This window comes from Mustela nivalis, assembly GCF_964662115.1.
Source record: "Mustela nivalis genome assembly, chromosome: 3".
Lineage (NCBI taxonomy): Eukaryota > Metazoa > Chordata > Mammalia > Carnivora > Mustelidae > Mustela > Mustela nivalis.
The window spans coordinates 92,022,084-92,042,798 of NC_139022.1; the positions used below are offsets into that span (position 1 = coordinate 92,022,084).

At 41.2% G+C, this 20,715-nt stretch overlaps 2 protein-coding genes across 11 annotated transcripts in view; one reads left to right on the forward strand and one right to left on the reverse strand.

Annotated features, from left to right (window-relative positions):
* The window catches only part of NDUFAF2 (NADH:ubiquinone oxidoreductase complex assembly factor 2), a 357,071-nt gene extending 345,926 nt beyond the window's left edge, over positions 1 to 11,145 (reverse strand). For 6 of the 9 annotated variants that reach the window (XR_014310371.1, XR_014310372.1, XR_014310373.1 and 3 more), the window contains exons 1-2: positions 10,799 to 11,068; positions 10,453 to 10,546 (exon numbers count right to left, since the gene is read on the reverse strand). Coding sequence is in view for 4 of the 9 variants with exons in the window: in XM_082725905.1 (XP_082582031.1) it covers positions 10,453 to 10,459 (7 nt within the window). In the remaining 5 variants the exon portion in view is untranslated. The other 3 variants (XM_082725906.1, XM_082725904.1, XM_082725908.1) reach the window with 3 other exon arrangements.
* The window catches only part of ELOVL7 (ELOVL fatty acid elongase 7), a 76,985-nt gene continuing 67,388 nt past the window's right edge, over positions 11,119 to 20,715 (forward strand). The window contains exon 1 of one of the 2 annotated variants that reach the window (XM_082725902.1): positions 11,119 to 11,294. The gene's annotated coding sequence lies outside the window, so the exon portion shown is untranslated. The remainder of the gene's footprint in view (positions 11,295 to 20,715) is intronic. The other variant, XM_082725903.1, reaches the window with a different exon arrangement.

Genomic DNA, 20,715 nt, shown 5'->3' on the forward strand with positions numbered 1-20,715 from the left:
CCCTCCAACTCTAGCCCATTCCCACTTGGTAATATTATTGTTAGACAGAACTTCCCCATTGCCTTTGGCTCTAAAGTTCTGGACCTTCTCTCATGTCCCCTTATTATGGAATAATGACAGAGACAAATATATCTGGGAATTTTACATATTTCAGGTCATTGATTATCTTTATGCCCAGGAAAGATCCAAGAAAGGCAAGATGAAGACTGACAGTCTCACATGATTACAAAGGTCAGGAGAATATGGTAAATGAGTGAAGGGATGGGAGTAACAAAGATCAAATATGAGATTTATAATCCTATCCTTTATTTTTATTGCCCTTTGGTATAAGCGTGTAACATAAACATATATTAGAGATTAAATTTTCTGATGTAAAGTTCAAATATCCAATTAGATGATATTTTGGTTATTTTTCTTGTATAATCCATTATTTTGTTATCTTGAACCAGAGAAAGGTGACATTTTTCTTCTGTATCATCTGGGAGCAATATTAATTTTCTTCAGATTAGTAATTAGTAATGTGAAAGTTTTTCACAGATAGGATCTTTTTAATTTCAAGTTAACATTTAGTGTAGTATTGGTTTCAGGAGTAGAATTTAGTGATTCATCATTTGCAAATAACATCCAGTGCTCATCCCAACAAGTGCCCTGCTTAATGCCCATCATGCACTTAGTGCATCTCCCTTCACTTCTCCCCTCCCCTGACCCTCAGTTTGTTCTCTATATTAAGAGCTTCTTATGCTTTGCTTCCCTTTTATTTCATTTTTCCTTCCCCCCTCACAGATAGGGTTTTCCAAAACATAAATTCCTTGCCCAGCTTTTTTGCATATTTAAAATATCTGGGGGCGCCTGGGTGGCTCAGTGGGTTAAAGTCTTTGCCTTTGGCTTGGGTCATGATCTCAGGGTCCTGGGATCAAGCCCCGCATCCGGCTCTCTGCTCAACTGGCAGCCTGCTTCCCTCTCTCTCTGTCCTGCCTGCCTCTCTGCCTACTTGTGATCCCTGCCTGTCAAATAAATAAATAAAATTTTAAAATATCTGAGCTGTTTATTGAATTCAGTTCATAATTAGTCTTTACAGCTACACTTCAAAACACTATTTTTTAAACAATTTTTATGTATATCAGTATTAGCTGAGAAAAGGAAAACTGATACAAGTTTGTTCACTTTTATGAATTTTAAATCAAATAACTTTTTTAGAATCAATTCTTAGGTCCACAAAGGGTGATCATCACTTAAATTTCTGAGAAATGATTTCTGCATATGAAAGTAGGCCAGATTTTCCCTGGTTAAGTCAGTTTCCCAAAGGCACAATTTGGTTAGAAATAAGATGAATAAAGTGAGTGAATTTTTGGTGTAAATGGTTGTGAACACACTGTAGAGAAATAGAGTGTGTATAATGTCAACCAAAGACCCAATCTTCAACTAAATCTTCATTAATGAGTTTAGCTGACACTTTCCCTAGATAACACAAACCAGTTTCTTACACCTGCACCCCCTCAACCCCTCAAAACACCTTCAGTCTCACACCACAACTATTGTGCCTACAATCCCTCAGGAAAACATTGACATGTATCCTGTGGTTCAAACCATGGCAATACATCCATTTCACAGTATTCATGGCCACATTCAAGACACATCCTCTTTTTCTAATTTAAATTTAACCTCCCCACACACTGAACTATGAAATACATGTATGCTGGGGCACCTGGGTGGCTCAGTGGGTTAAAGCCTCTGCCTTCAGCTCAGGTCATGATCCCAGGGTCCTGGGATCAAGCCCCACATCGGGCTCTCTACTCAGCGTGGAACCTGTTTCCCCCTCTTTCTGCCTGCCTCTCTGCCTACTTGTGATCTCTGTCTGTCAAATAAATAAATAAAATCTTCAAAAAAAGAAAGAAATACATGTATGTTGTATGCAAACTACCAGTATAGATTTAAGTTTTGTAAAGCAAGTCCAGTATGAGCACTGACTCGGTAGAGCACCACCTGCATCCCTGTACCCTCTTCACTCAACACAAAATAATTTCCTGATGGGCCCATGACTGGTGTGATACTCAAAAGCTATTCAAACACTTAAAACCTTCCAGACACCACAAACGACTAAAGCTTATAGGGTGATTTTATGTCTTTTATATCTGTACTCTCATTGGTAGGTGTGGAGGCCTACAAATTATTTAATCTTTCTGCTCTAGTCAGCCTTTCTATAAACCCGTTCCTGGCAAAAGCTTTTCATGCCAAGATTTTTTTTCTCTAACTTAATACATTTTATACCATTAACACTACTGTAATTCCAGCCCTTGTTTCCAGTCCATTAAGTTTTTCATCAAGTTAACTTTGTCATTAACATGTCTTTGCTATTCTGGTCATACTTTTACTGTGGTTTGTTTCATAACAGCTTCTTAAGTCATGTAAATTTAATACAGTGTGCATTAGTATTTGGTGTACCGTACTTGTCGTATAGGAATAGTCTCCTTCCACAATGACATCGCTCTTCAACTACTCCTGAAACACACAGCTTCCTCAATCCTTCATTTTCTCCTTTTGAGTGCAGAGAAAAGCAGTGTGATGTGATGATAAATGGCAACTCCCAGGCAATGTTAGGAAGACATCAGATAGAGGTGGCAGTTGTGATAAACCGAGAACACCTGCCCAGGGGCAGCCAGCTTTCATGAATCAGGATTAGATTTACCTGAAAGCCAAAAATAACAGAGCTTAAATAAAATACAAATGCTTTTCTCCTGATAAAAGTCCAGGAAAGCAGTCCTCAACCAGTATGTCATTAGGAAATAAGGTCCTTTTTTTCCTCAACTCCCTTATACCCCCCTACAGTAGCTTCCCCCTTGTGATTTGCAAGGTAGCTCTAGCCATTATACCCACATTCCTCCCAACAAAAAAAGCAAAAGCAAGAAAGCATGCTCCCTCCCTCTGAGGACACTTCTAAGTTCACATACCACTTTCACTAACATCCTATTGGCCAGAATTTCTGGCCACATACAACTGAAAAGAAAGCTGGGTCTTCAGGTGGCCATGTGCTCAGCTCAAAACCAGGAGGTCAATTACTGTTAACAAAAAGGAAAACAACTAACTGCCTATGCCACATGACTACTGGGCTCCAGCTAGTTTAGACCATGTGCAAATGTGGACCTACTGAAATGAAATGCTAATTACTCAAGTAATTACTCAAAATCCATATTTTTATGTGAAATAGTACAAATTTTTTATGTTGGCAACTGATTCAGAAAAATGTTCATAGCTTGGGCGCCTGGGTGGCTCAGTGGGTTAAGCCTCTGCCTTCGGCTCAGGTCATGATCTCAGGGTTCTGGGATCAAAGCCTGCATCGGGCTGTCTGCTCAGTGGGGAGCCTGCTCCCCCCCCACACACCCCTCTCTGCCTGCCTCTCTGCCTAATTGTGATCTCTGTCTGTCAAATAAATAAATAAAATCTTTAAAAAAATGTTCATAGCTTGAAGATCAAAATATCTGTGGTCTACACACTAAGTGTATTACTTGTGATTTTATATGTAGATAAGAGTATAGAAAATCATGAAAAAGATCTGCTACATGTCTTCATGCATGTTGCAACATTTATGCAAAAGGCAAAAGAGGATTTATCATGACAGGAGGAAGTTGCAGGTAAACAGAAGTTGCAGATAAACACATGTTTATCCTCAGATGTGACACTCACCCACTCCTTACTATGTACTGACACAGTAAAGAATTATATCCATCCTAACTTGTGGCAGGGGGAGGAGGGATGGAGTGACAGAGGGAGAGAAAGAATTTTAAGCAGGCTTCATGCCCAGTTGGGAGCCTGATGTGGGGCTCCATCTCACCATCCCAAAATCATGACCTGAGTTGAAATTAAAGAGTCAGATGCTTAATCAACTGAGTCACCCACATACCCCAAAGTAGTTCTGAATATATTTTGAAGGTAGAATTGGCAGAAAGGTAGAGATGACTCAAAGATGACTCCCAGATTTTTGACCAGGGCAACCAAAAGAATAAAGTTGCTATTAAATGAGGCAGGGAACACATAAGGGGGGAAATATCAGGGACTGTATTGTGGACATTTTAAATTGGAGATGCTTACTAGACATCTGATAGGGGAGGCCCAGTAGGCACTGAGATATATAGGTCTGGAGTTCAGCAAAGAGTTACAAGCTGGAGATACCCATTTGGGTACCAAGAGTAGGCAGACCGCATTTAAAGCCCAAGACTGGTTCAGATCATCTGTGGAATGAGTGTACAGAGATGAGAAAAGGATGAAGGGCTGAAACCCAGGCATCCCAACATTTAAGGGTCAAATGAGAGGGAACCTGCTGAAAGACCTGAAAAGGAGTGGCCAGTAAAGTAGGAAAAGAGGTGGTCAAGTGTGGTACCCTGGAAGTCAAGTGATGAAGCATTTCAGGAAGACAGTAATCAACTGTGTCAAATGATGTTGATAGGTCAGCTAAGATAAGGACTAAAAAAGGATCGTTGGCTCATGCTCTCAACAACTACATCAGGTTCTAGTCCTGGAAAAAGAGTAAGTTTCTCCAAAAAACTTTCCCTGCCAGATCCCAGTTTGAATTAGGAGTTTCTCTGAAGTTTCTCTTTAGTGCTCCTTTGGCATACTACCCTTATCTATATAATAGCATTTAAGCATTCAACAAAAGTATATCTATTATTTATTATTCCCCAAGTACTACTCTAGGCTGGCAGTCTAACAAAAAGTCAAAAATCCTTTCTCATGGAGCTTTCATTTTAATGGGGGAGGATAGGGCACAGACAATAACATTAAAAAGAAAATTTGTGTAGTATGTTGAAGGTACCAAGTACTATGGAGAAAAATAATACAGGGAGGAGGGAACAGGGAATGTAAGGAGTTGTCATTTTAAATAATATGTTCAGAAAAGGTCTTGAGGAAAGGTCTCTGAGCAAGCCATGTGGGTACCTGGGAGAAGAAATATTCCTGGCCAAAGAAACAAAACAGAAGCTCTGAGGCAAAAATATGCTGGCCATGTTCAAGAAATAGCAGGGAAATTTATGTGGTTAGATCAGAGTAATCGAAAAGGAGAGTGTTAGGAGGGAAGGAGAGGTGGCATATTGTCAAAGAAGTTGCCAGGTCTTATCCAGCAAACACCCAAGAGAGGCCAAAGGAAGAAGTACCATTTCCTGCACTTCTCACTAAATCAATGTTTAAAGTTTAAGGCAATTTAAATCAAAATCCTACCACAAATTTTATTGGCGGGGGGGTGAGGTGGGGGAAGCTGCTCTTAAAATGTACAAATATTACTCTATGTAAACAATACAACAGTACCTGGCAAACAGTGCATGTGTTGACTATTGATATTAACACCACAAGACTGCAAATAACTTACATGTTTATTGATAGGGAACTGGTTAAGTAAATTATGGTTGAGTCATACAAGATAGACATAAAAGATGAATAAATAAGTTTTCTATGGGTGTATCTCAAGATATATTGTTTCATTAAAAAAAAAAGGTACAGGGTGCCTGGGTGGCTCAGTGGGTTAAGCCGCTGCCTTCGGCTCAGGTCATGATCTCAGAGTCCTGGGATCGAGTCCCGCATCGGGCTCTTTGCTCAGCAGGGAGCCTGCTTCCCTCTCTCTCTCTCTCTGCCTGCCTCTCTATCTACTTGTGATTTCTCTCTGTCAAATAAATAAATAAAATCTTAAAAAAAAAAAAAAAAAGGTACACAGCAATGTGTATGGTGCTTAGTATCTGTATTTAAAAAAACAGGAAGAATAACCTTTTCAGAAATTTTTCTTTTACATCTCTAGAAGTATATTAGAAAGGCATGGAGGGGCCCCTGGGGTGGCTCAGTTGGTTAAGTAGCTAACTATTGATTTCAGCTTGGGTGATGATCTCATGGTCCTAGGGACTGAGTCTTGCGTCAGGCTCCATGCCCGGCACTTAGTCTCCTTGAGATTCTCTCTCCCTCTGCCATTTCCTGCTCTCCCTCTCTCTCAAATAAATAAATTTTTATTTATTTTTTTTAATTAATTTTTTATTTTTTATAAACATACATTTTTATTATTATTTTTTAAAAAACCATGGATGGGAGAGGAGGTGGAGGGAGATTTTTCACTATATGCCTTTTGATATGAAAGTCATGTGAATGTGTTACCTGTTCAAAAACAATAATTTTAAAGCAGTTCCAGACTGATTAAATATCTAAATTCAAAAAAAAAAAACCTAAACAAAAATGAGTATATTTAGAACTTCAGAAAAAGGAAATAATTCTAATATAAGAGGCAAAATGCAAAAAAAAAAAGAAAATATTGATCAATTTAACTACATTAAAAATTTTAAACTTACGATCAACAAAAATCCTCATAAAATTAAAATATAACCCTTAGATTGAGAAAAGATATTGTAAAACCTGTAACTGACAAAATTAACACAAATTAACAAGAACAATATAAGTATGTAAAAATAAGCAACTGACATGAAAAGGCAGTTCGGAGAAGACATCTCAGGGGCTAAATATGAAATGATGTTCAGTATCACAAGGAATCCTGAAAATATATATTAAAACAACAGTGGGAAACCACTTCCCACCCACCAGACTGGCAAAAATATAAGACTTAAGAACATGGAATTTTGACAAGGACTTGGGGAAATATGAACTATTCTATAATGTGATAGGAGGGTAAATTAGCACCACTTCGGAAAGTAAATCAGTCAGGGTCCTCAATAGGATGGCAAAAGAAACTAAATGACTAACTTAAAAAGAAAAGGTGTTTATATTTATTGAAAAAATACTGGGAAGCTTACAGACTTCCACAAAGCCTGGATTACAGGCTTGGAAAAAAGAACAAGGAATGCTCTGCTGACAATCCGGAGCTAATTTATGCCAGTGAACCAGTCTGGGGAGCCATCCATGCGTCTAGCAAGCACAATTTCTTCTGTCACTAGATTCAGTGTCAGCATCCTAAGTGGGGGAAAGGGAGTGTGTGTGTGTGTGTGTGTGTGTGTGTGTGTGTGTGTGTATGTGGCGGGGGTGGGTGGGTATCTGATTGTCCCTGCTTTGGTCTCAGTCCTGTGCTCTAACTGCCCAAGGGGCTGGAGAGGTATCACACACTTCAGCTTCTATAATGGGAGGTAAGCTCTGCCTCCTATGAAGTCTTTTAATAGGAACGTCCTCAAATATAGGAAGAGGGTTCAGATTCAGGGCAGCAAAAAATACCAAATGTCCTTAGAAGAGAATTATCTATTCTATGACCAGCAATTCCATTTCTGAGTGTAAACCCCAGAAATTTTCCTACATGTGTACAAGCAACTGTTTACTCATATATTCATTGCAACATTGTCTTCAAAAGGGAAAAATAGGAAGTTAAAATTCATTAGCAGGCAAATGGATAAATGGTTTTTATTTATACAATAAAATACTATAGTGTAATCAAATGAATGAACAAGAACTATATCAACATTAATAAATCCTCAAAAACAGTGGTGACAAGAGAACACATTTGCAGAAGAATACATAGTATGATAGTATTTACATAAAATGTAACCATATGTAAAATTATATATTTAGATATATATGTAATAAAATAAGAAACACGTGCATGGAAAAGATACATAGCTACTTCAGGATACCTTTGAGAAGAAGAGAGGAGTTAGGGTAGTTTTAACAATGCATTTTATTTCTTTATAAAAAGGCAAATTTGGCACCTGGGTGGCTCAGTTGGTTAAGCGACTGCCTTTGGCTCAGGTCATGATCCTGGGGTTCTGGGATGGAGTCCTGCATCGGGCTCCCAGCTCATGGGGAGTCTGCTTCTCCCTCTGACCTTCTCCCACCTCAAGCTCTCTCTCCCTCTAGTAAAAAAATCTTTTTAAAAAAAGGCAAATTTGGAAAATACTATTATTTGCATAATGGGCAATGTCAGTTTCACCCAGATCCCTTTGGATTCCTTAATGGACTCAATAAATCAACTCTTACACAACTGTCTCTCTCAGGTCTGCCTCTGGGGAACTTGGTAAGATAATCTATTAACATAAGCTCCTACTTAGCCCAACACATGCCAGTAACTCTGCCTTCCCCCTGTTACCTAGGGGTGAATGTGCATGTTCAGATATAAAGTGAAATTCTGAAATTTGTGTACCAAATTCCACCCCTCTCATATACTCCAGGACATTACTACAGGAGTTGTCTTCTTTCTAACCTTACAAGTTTTTGCTTCTTTATTGTTTTCTGAAGTATACAAACATACTGTAAATGTCACTATCTTTAACAACAACAACAAAACCCCACCAAAAACTCTCTAGATTCAGTTCCCCTTTCTGCCATAACCACATTTCTTTGCTCCTTTACATTACAAAAGTCTTAGAATTCTCTCCAGCTTTTCTCCAATTTCTGTCTTCCCAGTTACTCGTGAAACTCACTCAAATGAGATTTTTTTTTAAGATTTTATTTATTTGACACAGAGAGATCGCAAGTAGGCAGAGAGGCAGGTGGGGGGGGAGCAGTTACCCTACTGAGCAGAGAGATCACAAGTAGGCAGAGCGGGGAGGGAAGCAGGCACCCCGCTGAGCAGAGAGCCTGATGCAGGGCTCTATCCCAGGACCCTGAGATCATGACCTGAGCAGAAGGCAGAGGCTTTAACCCACTGAGCCACCCAGGCGCCCCTCAGATGAGATTTTTATTCCTTCAACTCCTCCAAACCTCTTCTTGCCAGGGTCAACCAATGGTTTCCATATTGCTAAATCAATAGTTAATTTCTGATCCTCAATTTACAGAAGCTGACACAGATAATCACTTCCTCCACCTTGAAATACTTTCTTCCCTTGCTATAATAAAAGCTGGGTTTATTGTTTAGCAATTACTCATTCTCACCCTTCCACTGTGGGCATTTCTTCTTAAAATTTGAGTCATATTGTCACTTCTATACTAAAAAATACTTCCCTTAACTCTTTGATCTCATCAATTGCTAATGTCTTCACTTAACCCCAATGCAACCACTCTGGCTTCCTTGCTGTTCTATGAACATGACTATCCCAGGCATACTCGTGCCTGAAGGGCCTTTAGCTTTGATATTCCACCAACTAGAAGCTGTAACCCAGTTGGACACACAGGTTTGCCACTTCACCTTAATAATTTGGCCCAAATGCCTCCTTCCATTGAGGTCTTCACTAGTCACTTTAACATTGCACCTCCCTATCTCCAACTTCCCTATCCCCTTTCCTCTCTTTAATTTCTTCATAGCAGTTACCACAACATAAACACCACATATTTTATTTATTCATCTATGCTCTCCAATTAGAATGACTGTACATTCTAGAAGAAGATTTTTTTTCATCTGTTTCTTGTCTGTTGAATCTTAAGGGCTTGGAATATGGCAGTACTTAATAAACATTTATTAAGTGAAAAAGCCATCTGAAATTCTACATATTTGAAATTTCATCAGTATACGTAGATTTTTTTAAAAAAAGATTTTTATTTATTTATTTGAGAGAGAGACAGTGAGAGAGAGCATGAGTGAGGAGAAGGTCAGAGGGAGAAGCAGACTCCTCGTGCAGCTGGGAGCCCGATGCCGGCACTCGATGCTGGGAGTCCGGGATCATGACCTGAGCCGAAGGCAGGTGTCCCAGTATACGTAGATATTTAGAGATGAATTAGAGAGATAGACTCAAAGGGAAATACAATTAAATGTCTCCAAGTCACAAAGGATCTCCCAAATCTACTAAATTATTTTTTATTTATTTATTAAAGATTTTATTTATTTATTTGACAGATCACAGGTAGGCAGAGAGGCAGGCAGAGAGAGAGGAAGGGAAGCAGTCTCCCAGCTGAATAGAGAGCGGGACGCAGGGTTCGATCCCAGGACCTGGGAACCCCGGGACCCTGGAACCATGACAAGAGCAGAAGGCAGAGGCTTTAACCCACTGAGCCACCCTGGTGCCCCTTTTTAAATGTTTTTATTATGAAAGCAGAGTTTACCTAAAAGGAGGGGGAAATCTTCAGTTTCCTTGACTTCAACATTCTCTTAAACTTGAACTTTCATGTGTTTTGCATTCCTTTCAATAGCTACTATGTAGGCTCTCAATGCCATACACAAAACATTTAAAGTCTCTTGTTCAATGCAATAGGGTCAGGTGAGGAAGCAAACTGTGTATGTGCAGAAAATATTCTTTTGGCCCACGGAACGTTCTTCCTATACACCACACCCGGTCGTCTGGATCCTTTGTCAGGATTCCCTGCTTGAAACTTAGAGCACAAACCCAGAGGAGTTTGTGAGGAGCCTGAGTCAAAACTGCAAACTGCCAGGTTATTTTTCAAGTTTTTAGAAGATAATTCCAGTTCTTGGTTTTGCTTCCTAAGCACTAACTTCTTCAGACTCCCATTTTGCTTCCCAGCTATTGGTGCCATGATCCCCAAATTTAACAGAGGTTAAGAGGATAATAACTAGATACAAGGCCAGGTAAGTTAAAAAATAATGGATGCACATACCTGACATTCATCCTCGCTCCACTCCCCAAGCCCACAGTAGCAGATAAAGAGAAACCAGTTCGTTAGACTTTGTTCTCTGCAGCATCTAGTGTGACTAACGAAAAAAGTTAACTTAGATTTTTTGTTTTCACTGTTCTAACCACCCCACCCCACCCCCAGTATTTGCAGAAAATTTTGTTCAGTTTCTTACTAAGCAGGGATGGAGCTGATCCAAATTGGTCTTCTCTCCTTGGTTGGGTCTGACCTCCATTTTAGATATGAGTTAACCCTCCGAAAACCTTTATCAGAAGCAGGGACTCCCCCCCTACCCCGCGCCCCTTTTTCCCCCTCTCCACTCCAGCCTCACCTCGGCCAGGTTTTCCTCATTTCGCATTTTTCTACAATTCATTCCTGAGTCATGCATGACGACAACTTTCTCACTATTTACGTTACGCCTCCATATAACCTCAGGTGATGGTCAGGGGTGACCAGAGAGAAATGTAACAGTCCAAAGGTCAGAACCCAGATTCCCAAAAGGGGCCCGCAGTCCCTCGCAGCGGGCCACGCTCCAGTGGTCGGGGCGCGGAGGCGCGCGGAGGTGGGACGCTCGCTCCCGGGCGAGCGGCTGGCTCCTCCCTCCCGCCCCTCGCGGGTACCTGGCGGCGGGCGGGGGCGGTGCTGCGCCGCGTCACGCGGCGGGGTGGGAGAGCGGGCAGGTGACACGGCGGCGGCCTCCTCCCCTTTTACAGCTCAGTCGGCGGCAGGGGCAGCAGGGGCCGCTGTGAGGAGCTCTGCGTTCGCGCCGCCGCCCGCCGCCGCCCTCTGCTCCCGCGTGTCGGCCGCTTCGGCTCCTCTCGTCGCGGGTGAGTGCGGGACTCCAAGCCCGTGAGCTGGGGCCAAACTTTTCCGGGGCGCAGAGAAGCGATGGGGGAAGGGAGCGAGACCTCGGTCGGCAGGGGTCTGGAGCGGTCAGATGGAGGGACCTGGGTACGGCGCGCGGGCAGCGAGCAGCGGGATCCGGGTGCGAGAGACCGGGGAGACGGGCCAGGCCCTCCGTGAGCTGTGGTGAGGCGCTTCGGAAGTTCTGGCACCACGGCCTGTGGGTGCGGAGGGCGAGGCCCTGCCGGCGGGAGGGCGGGACGCCGCGCTCACCTGTGCGCTCCCTGGGAGCCCCCCGCCGCCCTTGCCTCCCAAAGGGCCGGTGCTCCCGGGCCGCCCTGGGGCTTTGAGCCAACCGGAGGGCTCCGGCAGGGTGGGGACCCTGCTCCTCCGGGCGGGAGGGCTCGCTGGTGGGACTGGGAGAAGGACCTGCTCGACCTTGGCCACCGAGGTCACTTTCCCAGCTCCGGGATCTTGACTTCGCTAGCACCCACCCGCCTCGGCAACTCCCCCAATTTCCCGTGTGCCTTTCTTTCTGTTTCCTTTCCTTTTGGGGCGCTTTTGTGTCCTCGAGGCCGGGATGAACTTGGGGGGCTGCTCTCGCAGCGTGGCGCTGCCTCTTTGGCTCCCTGAGCTACACTGCGTTCCGGCGACTGCCCCTGGCTGAGGAGGGTGAAGAGGACTGAGCCGTAGAACGGGTCGTGCTGGAGATGGAGACGGGAACGCCTGTTTCATCTTAGAAGCTGTCGTTGGTTAGGAAACTGGCCTTTCCCCCCTAATCAGTCAGCGCTGATTCAAACTTACCGGATGCGCAGCGAGCGCTCCTTCGAGCTCCCTGGGGATCCGGGACAGGAAGGATCCGGTCTCTCCCCCGTCCAGCTCCCTGTGGGGCTGGGGAAACACGTCCCACGCCGACTAAAGAATAGTTTTGGCGAGCCAAGCCTTTCCCCTCTTGCAGAGCTGTCCCCTCAGAAAGCGTTTTTACTTATCCCGATTCTCACAGGTTACTTTTTGTTTCACAGTTTCCCATTTATGGTTCAACGGCTGTGAAAGAATCATGCATATTCTGTGATTGCCTCTGCCTTCTTACTGCTCAGCTGCTTACTAATGCCCTTACTTTGTAGTTTCTGCTCCTACTACTGGCCAGAAATTGTTCTCCCCCAAGGTCACCGAGGACTAGAAAAATCTTTTCCTCTCAACAGCAGGCATTTATTTAGTGTTTATGGGATGGGCACTGTTCTAAGAACTTACAGTAACTCCTAATCCTCGCAGCGATCCTGTGGGGTTGAAGGATTGTGATACCTCCTAACTTGCCCCAGATCACACAAGTAGCAAGAGGGGATTCAACTCAGGCCTCCAGCCCAACCTTATAGATGCTGCCTCACCTAGCGTTCTTTGCTTCCTCCTTATTTCCCCCAGTCTTGACCTGAGTGCTTTGAAGCATCACTGACCAGGTTCCCATTCTCAGATCCTGCTTGTGTGGTTTTGTACTAGTTTAGGTTCTTTTTTTTTTAATTTATCAATTATTTTTGGAGATTTCCTCTAGTTATATGAGTTAAGATTCTGTGCTTTTCCTGTGTCTTACTCAGTTTTAGAGTAGCATCTGTCAGTTTATATTGTAATATTCCTCATGGACTTGCCCTCTTTGGCCTCAAAGCATTTCTAGCTAACATCTTTTATGTCCGGGGGCCTGTCATTGTCCTAGTCACTCAGGTACAAAACTCAGCTGTCCTGTCTCCTGTCACCTCACTCTGAATCATGGTATCTCTTCAACTTCTACCTTGTCTCTTCTTCCAGCTTTCATTGAGCCTTACCCCTCCATGATTCTTCTTTCCCTGTCTCCCTGTTCCCTACCTCTGAACACTCATTTATCACCTATCATTTGTCACTTTCTCCTGTTGGGTATCTTCTCTTGTAAATGTTCCATGTCCATGGAAATATTGCAAACAGTGTAGGACATTACATCTTCAGGCCTTACGTGTAGTAGTCGCTTGGTAAATGTTTGCAGGATATGATGCAATATGAATTAAAGTAGTGCACAGGTGCACTTGATGATGGTAGAAACTTTTTTGAAAAATTTAAGCTGGGTTTTAAGGGTGTTAAGGAGTTAGCATTCGTAGACATGGAGGAGCTGGCAGACATTGTGGAAGAGGAGAAAAGCTCTGCTGGTTTCGTTTCTGCAGAGAGGAATCCAGTTATCCTGGCTAAGCATTACAGTTAGTTATGTAGCTGTAGGACCATAACGGTGGATAATTATGAATCCTAATCCTACCTTGGCAAAACAAGACATGAGACCAACCATAGTAACTTACTAAGAGAAGCCATCTTTTGTTGCAAAATATAACACATACATAAAAATCCATAAAACATAAATGAAGAGATAACTCCAGTAGACATATTTAACAGTAGAATGACTGTCTTCTTCTGGCAGGAGATGTGATGATAGCTGGATGAGACTACAGACATGCCTAATAGAAACCTTTTCCCAAGAGCTCTGTAAAGGTCATGTGAGCCTGAACTAGTCCCAAGAGGAGTGTCAGGAGGTTTGCAGAGGTTTGAAGTGAGAAGAAAAGGAAATCAAGGAGGTACCTAGAGTGAGACTAGGGAACCAAAGAGAATTTTGACTCACTGAGCGTAATTCTACCACAGTGGATGTTTTACAGTTTTGCCTTTGTCTCCATTTTTTCTAACTATTATCTAATGTTTCCATCTGATTTCCAAATCTCATTTCCAAAACTCCCACTGTTTGTGTTGTATTCCAACAGTTGTAAATGTGATTTTGTAAACGAATCCTCTACTGTTTAACAGGTGTAACAGCAACAATTATACAAAACCAGTTAGAGTAATACTTACCTTTGCAGTTACATCACTTTATGAATCAGGGTTTGTTTATGTCAGACATTGGAATGTATGTAAAAGAAAATCCCTGTCCTCAAATAATTTGTAATTAAGTGGAAGAAATAGGACTTTTCCTAATTTGTTTAATTATTCTCCTTGGTGTGCTATGTATGCAAACATCAGTTTTAGGATATAGAAGAATGCTATTTACCAAACAAATAATTTTGGAGACTTTGTATGTATATTTACATGTTAAATTGAGAACTAATCTTTAATTTTAATCTAACACATCATATAGCGTGGAAAGAAGCCTGCCAGAAATACATTTTGAGAGAGGAGTATATCCTCGATGTATTTCATTCATCCAATTTGGACCACTCACAGTTTATGAAGAAATTGAAAATGAATGCAAATTTAGCATTTTTAAAGAGTCATCTTCTAAAAAATTGAGATTTCCAGTTATTCCTTCTATAAATGTATTGAAAGCACATATTACTACATTGGGAAGTAAAATTATTGTTTGGTTAATGATAGAAGTAATCAGGGCGCCTGGGTGGCTCAGTGGGTTAAGCCACTGCCTCCTAAAATCTGTGGGCCGCCATTGAAGACAGGCAAGAAAGTGAAAGGACTGTTCACTTTTGAATTTTTTTTTTCAAGACTTTATTTAATTGACAGAGACACAGCAAGAAAGGGAACAAAAGCAGCAGGAGTGGGTGAGGGAGAAGCAGTCTTCCCCCTGAGCAGGGAATCCGATGCAGGGCTCTATCCCAGATCTGGGATCATGACCTGAGCCTAAGGCAGCTGCTTAACAACTGAGCTACCCAGGTGCCCCTTCACATTTGAATTTTAAAAGCATCCCTCTGACATTTTTATCTTCACTTTTCTGAAACCTCTCCTCTTCCAGGTGTAGGCGTGCTCTCTCTCTCTCTTCTCTACCTGATAGCCAGCTCATAGTTTGTTTCTCTTTGGGAAGGACAACCACTTTAGTGTTTATGTTAGATATACTGATTATGCTCTGTTGGCATAATAATTTTGAAACAGAAAATAAGCTTTTATGGTGGTCCTTGTGCCACATGTTTATGAAATGCTCAAGATTGCCTTTAAGTTTTCAGTCTTCTATTGCTGAAAAATTTGGCATCTTTTAGGTCTCATGATAGTGGCAACGAGGCATTTTACATGCGTTTTCTCATTAATCCACTGAGGCTGGCAAGGTCTGTACCATGATTCTCGTAGTACACGTGGGTGCGGAAGAGTGAAGAAAGGTGCTCAGGTCAAGAAAGCAGACAGGGTGCTCAGGATACACTGTTGGAAGTATGTGGTCAGGATTTGAACCCAGGTGAAACTACAATGTTTAGGCGTTTCCCACTCTGCATACTAACTCTGTGGGTTGAAAATTTAGAGGATATAGGACCCATGGGGGTTCTGATATCGGATGGTAGTTTGGTGAGGGCATAAGGGCAACCCTTAAGATAAACCTGATTTAGATTTTTTTAGGGTCAGTGGTAGAAATGGGAGAACTAGAAAAAGAGGGTTGGCTAGTAAGTTCCTCATGTAAATATAGCCGCTTCTCTTTCCTGTCCCATATTTCTGGGTTTTGTCTTAATAGCACATTTGTGATGTTTGTTTATTACAATCAAATGATAGAACAGAGACAGAATGAGGACAGTAAAGGGTGCTCATATTTAAGGATGACTTATCCTGTGTCTGTCCAGGATAAGTCATCTGCCCACTCCCCTTCTTATCTTTTTCCTGACTTCTCAGAGCAGACAGTGCAGTGTTAGCTTCTTTGGGTTAAAAAGATTTGCATCTCAGAAGCAAGCAAATAAACAAACTAGTATTGACCTCACATTTTAATTCCTCTGCTGTTTTTCCTTCACTTAACCAGAAGGCACCTGCTTAAACGTTCGGCCTCTGAAATTCTAACAGGTGTGACATTAACTTAAAGGAAATTAAAGGAAGGAGGTAGAAGTGACATTCCTAGGAAACCAGAGTCCAGATACCGATTATTTAGTAGTTTAGAGTGAGTTCCTGTGTAAATGGAGAGTGGAATTAAAAAAAAATAATGTTGCAGGAAGTACTATTCATTGTTCAAAGGGAGAAAAATAAATAGGTAGTAGATAATACTTTTAACATTGAATGTAGCTCATGTTTCTTAAAAAATTCTAGGTTGGGCATAGGCACTTGCCATTTCTCTAGGTAAAAAACAGTAAGATGTTGTCAATTGCATATGGTTTATCCTAATGCAAAACAGTTCTCTTGACATCTGACAGGTTGACCCAGCGAGCTGAGCCTATACTCTTCATTTCCCCTTCACACAGTCTGTGTGTGGCCAGGTCTGGTGAACACAGGCTGCTGGTAGCTTGTTCCCTGATCCAGCTGCTGGGTTACTGGCTCAGCAGCAGTCTGTTGTATTTATCATAAACCTGTTGGTGCCAGTTACACTTGTTATTGTGATGAGATCATTAAAATACCAGTAATGGTTGTGTCAGTTTATGAGATGCCAGTGCAAGAGGAAAGAGTATTGTTTCTGTGAAAGGAATATTGAATTCTTTAGAAAGAGTCCATAAAAGTGAGCAACAAAAACGCGGGCAGGAAAACTGTAAAAGATTAGAGAGAAAATTATAAACATTAGAAAGAAAATATTGTGACCTTGCTTTACAAGTTTATTGTTTTGTTTTTGTTTTTTAGGTTTTAGTCCACTTAGAAAATTAAAACTGGAAATTGTGGAAGATAAATTCTGACTGTGTTTTCTGTAAGAAAAATTGGGGGGAGGAATTCTTTGAGAAAAATGTTGGAATTACTTTGGGAAATTGGGGAATTAATGCATATTTATGTATCTTAAGGTAAAGTAAACATTTATGGGTATACACAATTTTTTGATTCTTCAAAAATTTTTATTTTTAATTAAAAATTGGTTTATTTGAGAGAGAGAGTGCATGCCTGGTGGGAAAGGGTCTAGGGAAAGGGAGAGAGAATCCTAAGCAGACTCCCTGCTGAGCATGGAGCCTGACGTAGGTTTCTTTCCCACAACTCTGAGATCATGACCTGAGCTGAAACCAAGAATCAGATGCTCAGGCCCCAAACAATTTTTTTGATTAACCAATTAGAACCAGTCAAAATTGCTGCTGCTGTTAGTCGGACTCTAATAGTTGATGCCATAGCGTAGTGAATAGTCACAACCTTTGCCTCTCTTGTTACTTTTAAGGGCCTACATTAACAAAGGACAACTTTGGCACTGGGAGTATGAAAAGCAGGGCACATGGAGACTTTTTTTCTTTGCTTAACATATCATGCTAATGGCACATAACCCATATTTCTTATTTTTTTTAAAGCTTATTTATTTATTTGACAGAGAGACATCACAAGTAGGCAGAGAGGCAGGCAGAGAGAGAGAGAGGAGGAAGCAGGCTCCCCGCTGAGCAGAGAGCCCAACATGGGACTCGATCCCAGGACCCTGAGATCATGCCCCGAGCCGAAGGCAGCGGCTTAACCCACTGAGCCACCCAGGCGCCCCCATACTTCTTATTTTTAAGTAGGCTTTTAGCAACCATATAACATTCAAGTTTATTTTAATAATGTGTACCAGTATATAGATCCTAGGGCTGATTTCTGTCTCTTTTAAGTGACTTGGTAAAAACTGAAAACAAAAATTGAAAAAAAAAAAAAGGCCATAATATAGTATTAGCTAGAGTCTATTGAACTTAATAAATTTCTGAGTGTTACTAAGCTAGACCAGTTGAACTAGACAGGGTGTAACTTATTCTAGATTCAAATTCTCATTTTAGAGGTATAGTAATTATTTTCTGAAGAATTACAAGTGAGTGAAAAAAGACCAAACTTGTAAAATAGAAAATATAAAAGTACATTTTTAGAGTAATAGTATTAATTGAATACTTGCTATATGCCAGGCATTAGAATGAATTTTACATATGCCTTATCTCATTTAATCTTCATAGGAGCCCTACTGGGAAGGTTATATTGTTCCCATTTCCTGCTTCACTCCCACCGGGTTATGCCTCATCATTGTCCTTGCACCTAAGGGGTGAAGAGGTAGAGCCTTTGGTGGGACATGAACATGTGGATTATTATTAACATGTTAAAGTGTTGTGACCTGGAAAGGACCTCCGTCATCATTTAGGCCAACCTCCTCCATGACAGGTGAGGAAAATGACACCAAGTAAAGCCAAGTCATTTAGCCAAGACCACAGGCCTGTTGGTCATACTGGTGCCAGAAACAAATTCTCCTTATCAGAGTCCACTGCTTTTCTAACCTCCTTATTATTTTTCCTTTGTTAGCCTTACTCAGAACATGACTTTACTACTGAATTTTGAAGTACCTGAATCACCCCACCCCATCTTTGTCTACAAGTAAAAATATTGATTACTCCGTGTATCTTACTGTAGAATATGAATGGGGCCAGGGTCATGTTTCCCCTTGTGTTACATGTGGAAAACCTGAAGCTTAAAGCAACACAGTGATGTCCTCAGGCCCATGTATTATAAAATCCAGCCCCGAGCTATGACTTGTAAAGGACATGTAAAGTGTAAATGAAATGTAAAGGAAGAAAAATACATTATGTTAGCAAAGATGATTAAACCATCTAAAAAAATCTTGATTCTCATAATGATAGACAATAATACCTCACATCAGGTAGAGCAGGGCTTTTTAATCTAAGGCTGGCCTCTGGATGGAACTCAGAGGGTCCATAACTGTCCAAAACATCAGATTTATGTATACATGTGATCAGAAAGATGGCCCTATAGCACTTGAGTCTCAAAGGATAAAAGTTATAGATTTAGGAAAGACATGAAATAATATATTTCATAAGTAAAATGCTTAATAAAATTTAAGTGTGTACATGGAAAAGGATTTGCCTTTAATGTGAGTGTGGAATTAAGCATATAATGTCGATGTGACCCAACTCTGTAGGCTTTATCCATGTTACAAGGATGCAATTAGTACAAATAGTTGGACCCTCAAAAGAAGATATCATTTCCTGCATGCATGATAGTTTTCATTTCTGTTGTCCCAACTCTCTGGGAATAAAGGCCTCTACTTATTTTTGAACTAAACATTGCCTATTTGCTATGGGTTGGACACTGGAGATGTAAGAATATAGAAGTCACTCTCCTCATTTCTGCCTTTATCTTATGCCCACATCCAAATTTGCAGCAATTGTGTCAGTTACGTCCACAAAACCTATCCTGAATCTCTCTACTTCAGTAGACTCCTAAGCGTTCTGTCTCACTACAGTCAGTTCTTTACTGAGCACCCAAGTTAATTTTAAAAAACATAAGTCCTGTCACTCCTTTGCTTAAAAGATCCTGTCACTACTTGGTTTAAAAGCCTCCAATGAGAGTTTCCATTTTATAAGATGTGGACTTCGAGAGATATGTTTGCACAATGATATGAATATATCAAATACTGCTGAACAATACAGTTAAAAATGGTTAGGATGGTAAATTTTATGTTATGAGTATTTTACCATAAGTTTAGAAAAGGAAAATAAATAATTTGCAACAACAAAAACAAAAACCTCTGGTGGTTTCCCCAGATGGACCTAGAATAAAACCCCTGCTCTTTAACTGAGGCCTCAAGATCCTGTTTCCATGTCCCTGAGGCATCTAACATCACTCTCTTCCTTGTGCTCTGCTTTCTGTTTCTCTGACTTAGTGACTTTGTTCCTGGCTCCAGGTCTTTGCCCTTACTGTCCTCTCCAAGACCACTTTTCCTCCAGGTCTTCTCAAATGTTCTAGCTCTTTCTGACTACCCCTGTACTGTTGCAGCTCTCTGCCCTGGGTGACCCTGTCTTATCACTGTGTTCTGTTTCATTTTCTTCTGAACTTTTGCCACTACCTGTCTTATTTATGTTTGTGTTTGTTTACTTGTGTATCTTCCCCTACAAGTAGATTGCATGAGAGTAGAGATCTTGCTATATCCTTAGTATGCAGAAGGGTGCTTGGCACCTAGAAGGTTGTTTGATATTTATTGAATAAATGAATGGAGATATGGCCCCTTCCCCCAAGGACCTTGCAGTTTCTGTTACTGATTCTCAGTCTCAGTTGTGATTCTGAGCAAGGTCTTTGAGAGCCTCTCACATAAAGAATGGTCTAGGTCTCACATAAAGAATGGGCAGCTAGGTCTGTGCAAAATGATGTGGGGAAGGAGGAGGAGAGAATGATGTTGGGGCCAAAAGAGTAAAAAACACACGAACTAATTTTTCTCATTCAAGGATAGAGAGAAACTTGTCATCTCTTCTATCTCCCTCTTCATCTAAAAACAAAACAACAACAAAACCAAAAAAGCACAAGAGAGAACAAAACTATAGCTGTATATCAGTATCCAGGCATGAACCCTGCCCAAACCAAGCTTGAAATGAGAATTATATATGATATTATATATCACATTCCCAGAAATGCCTGATTCCTCCGGACCATTTGCTCTTAGAGGGTCCATTATAAGTCCTCAGTTATATTAGTCAATAAGACTGTCCTGCCAAAATGAATCCATAATCTTACCAATCTTTTTATGATTCCAGAATTATCTTCTCAAGCACACACATCCCC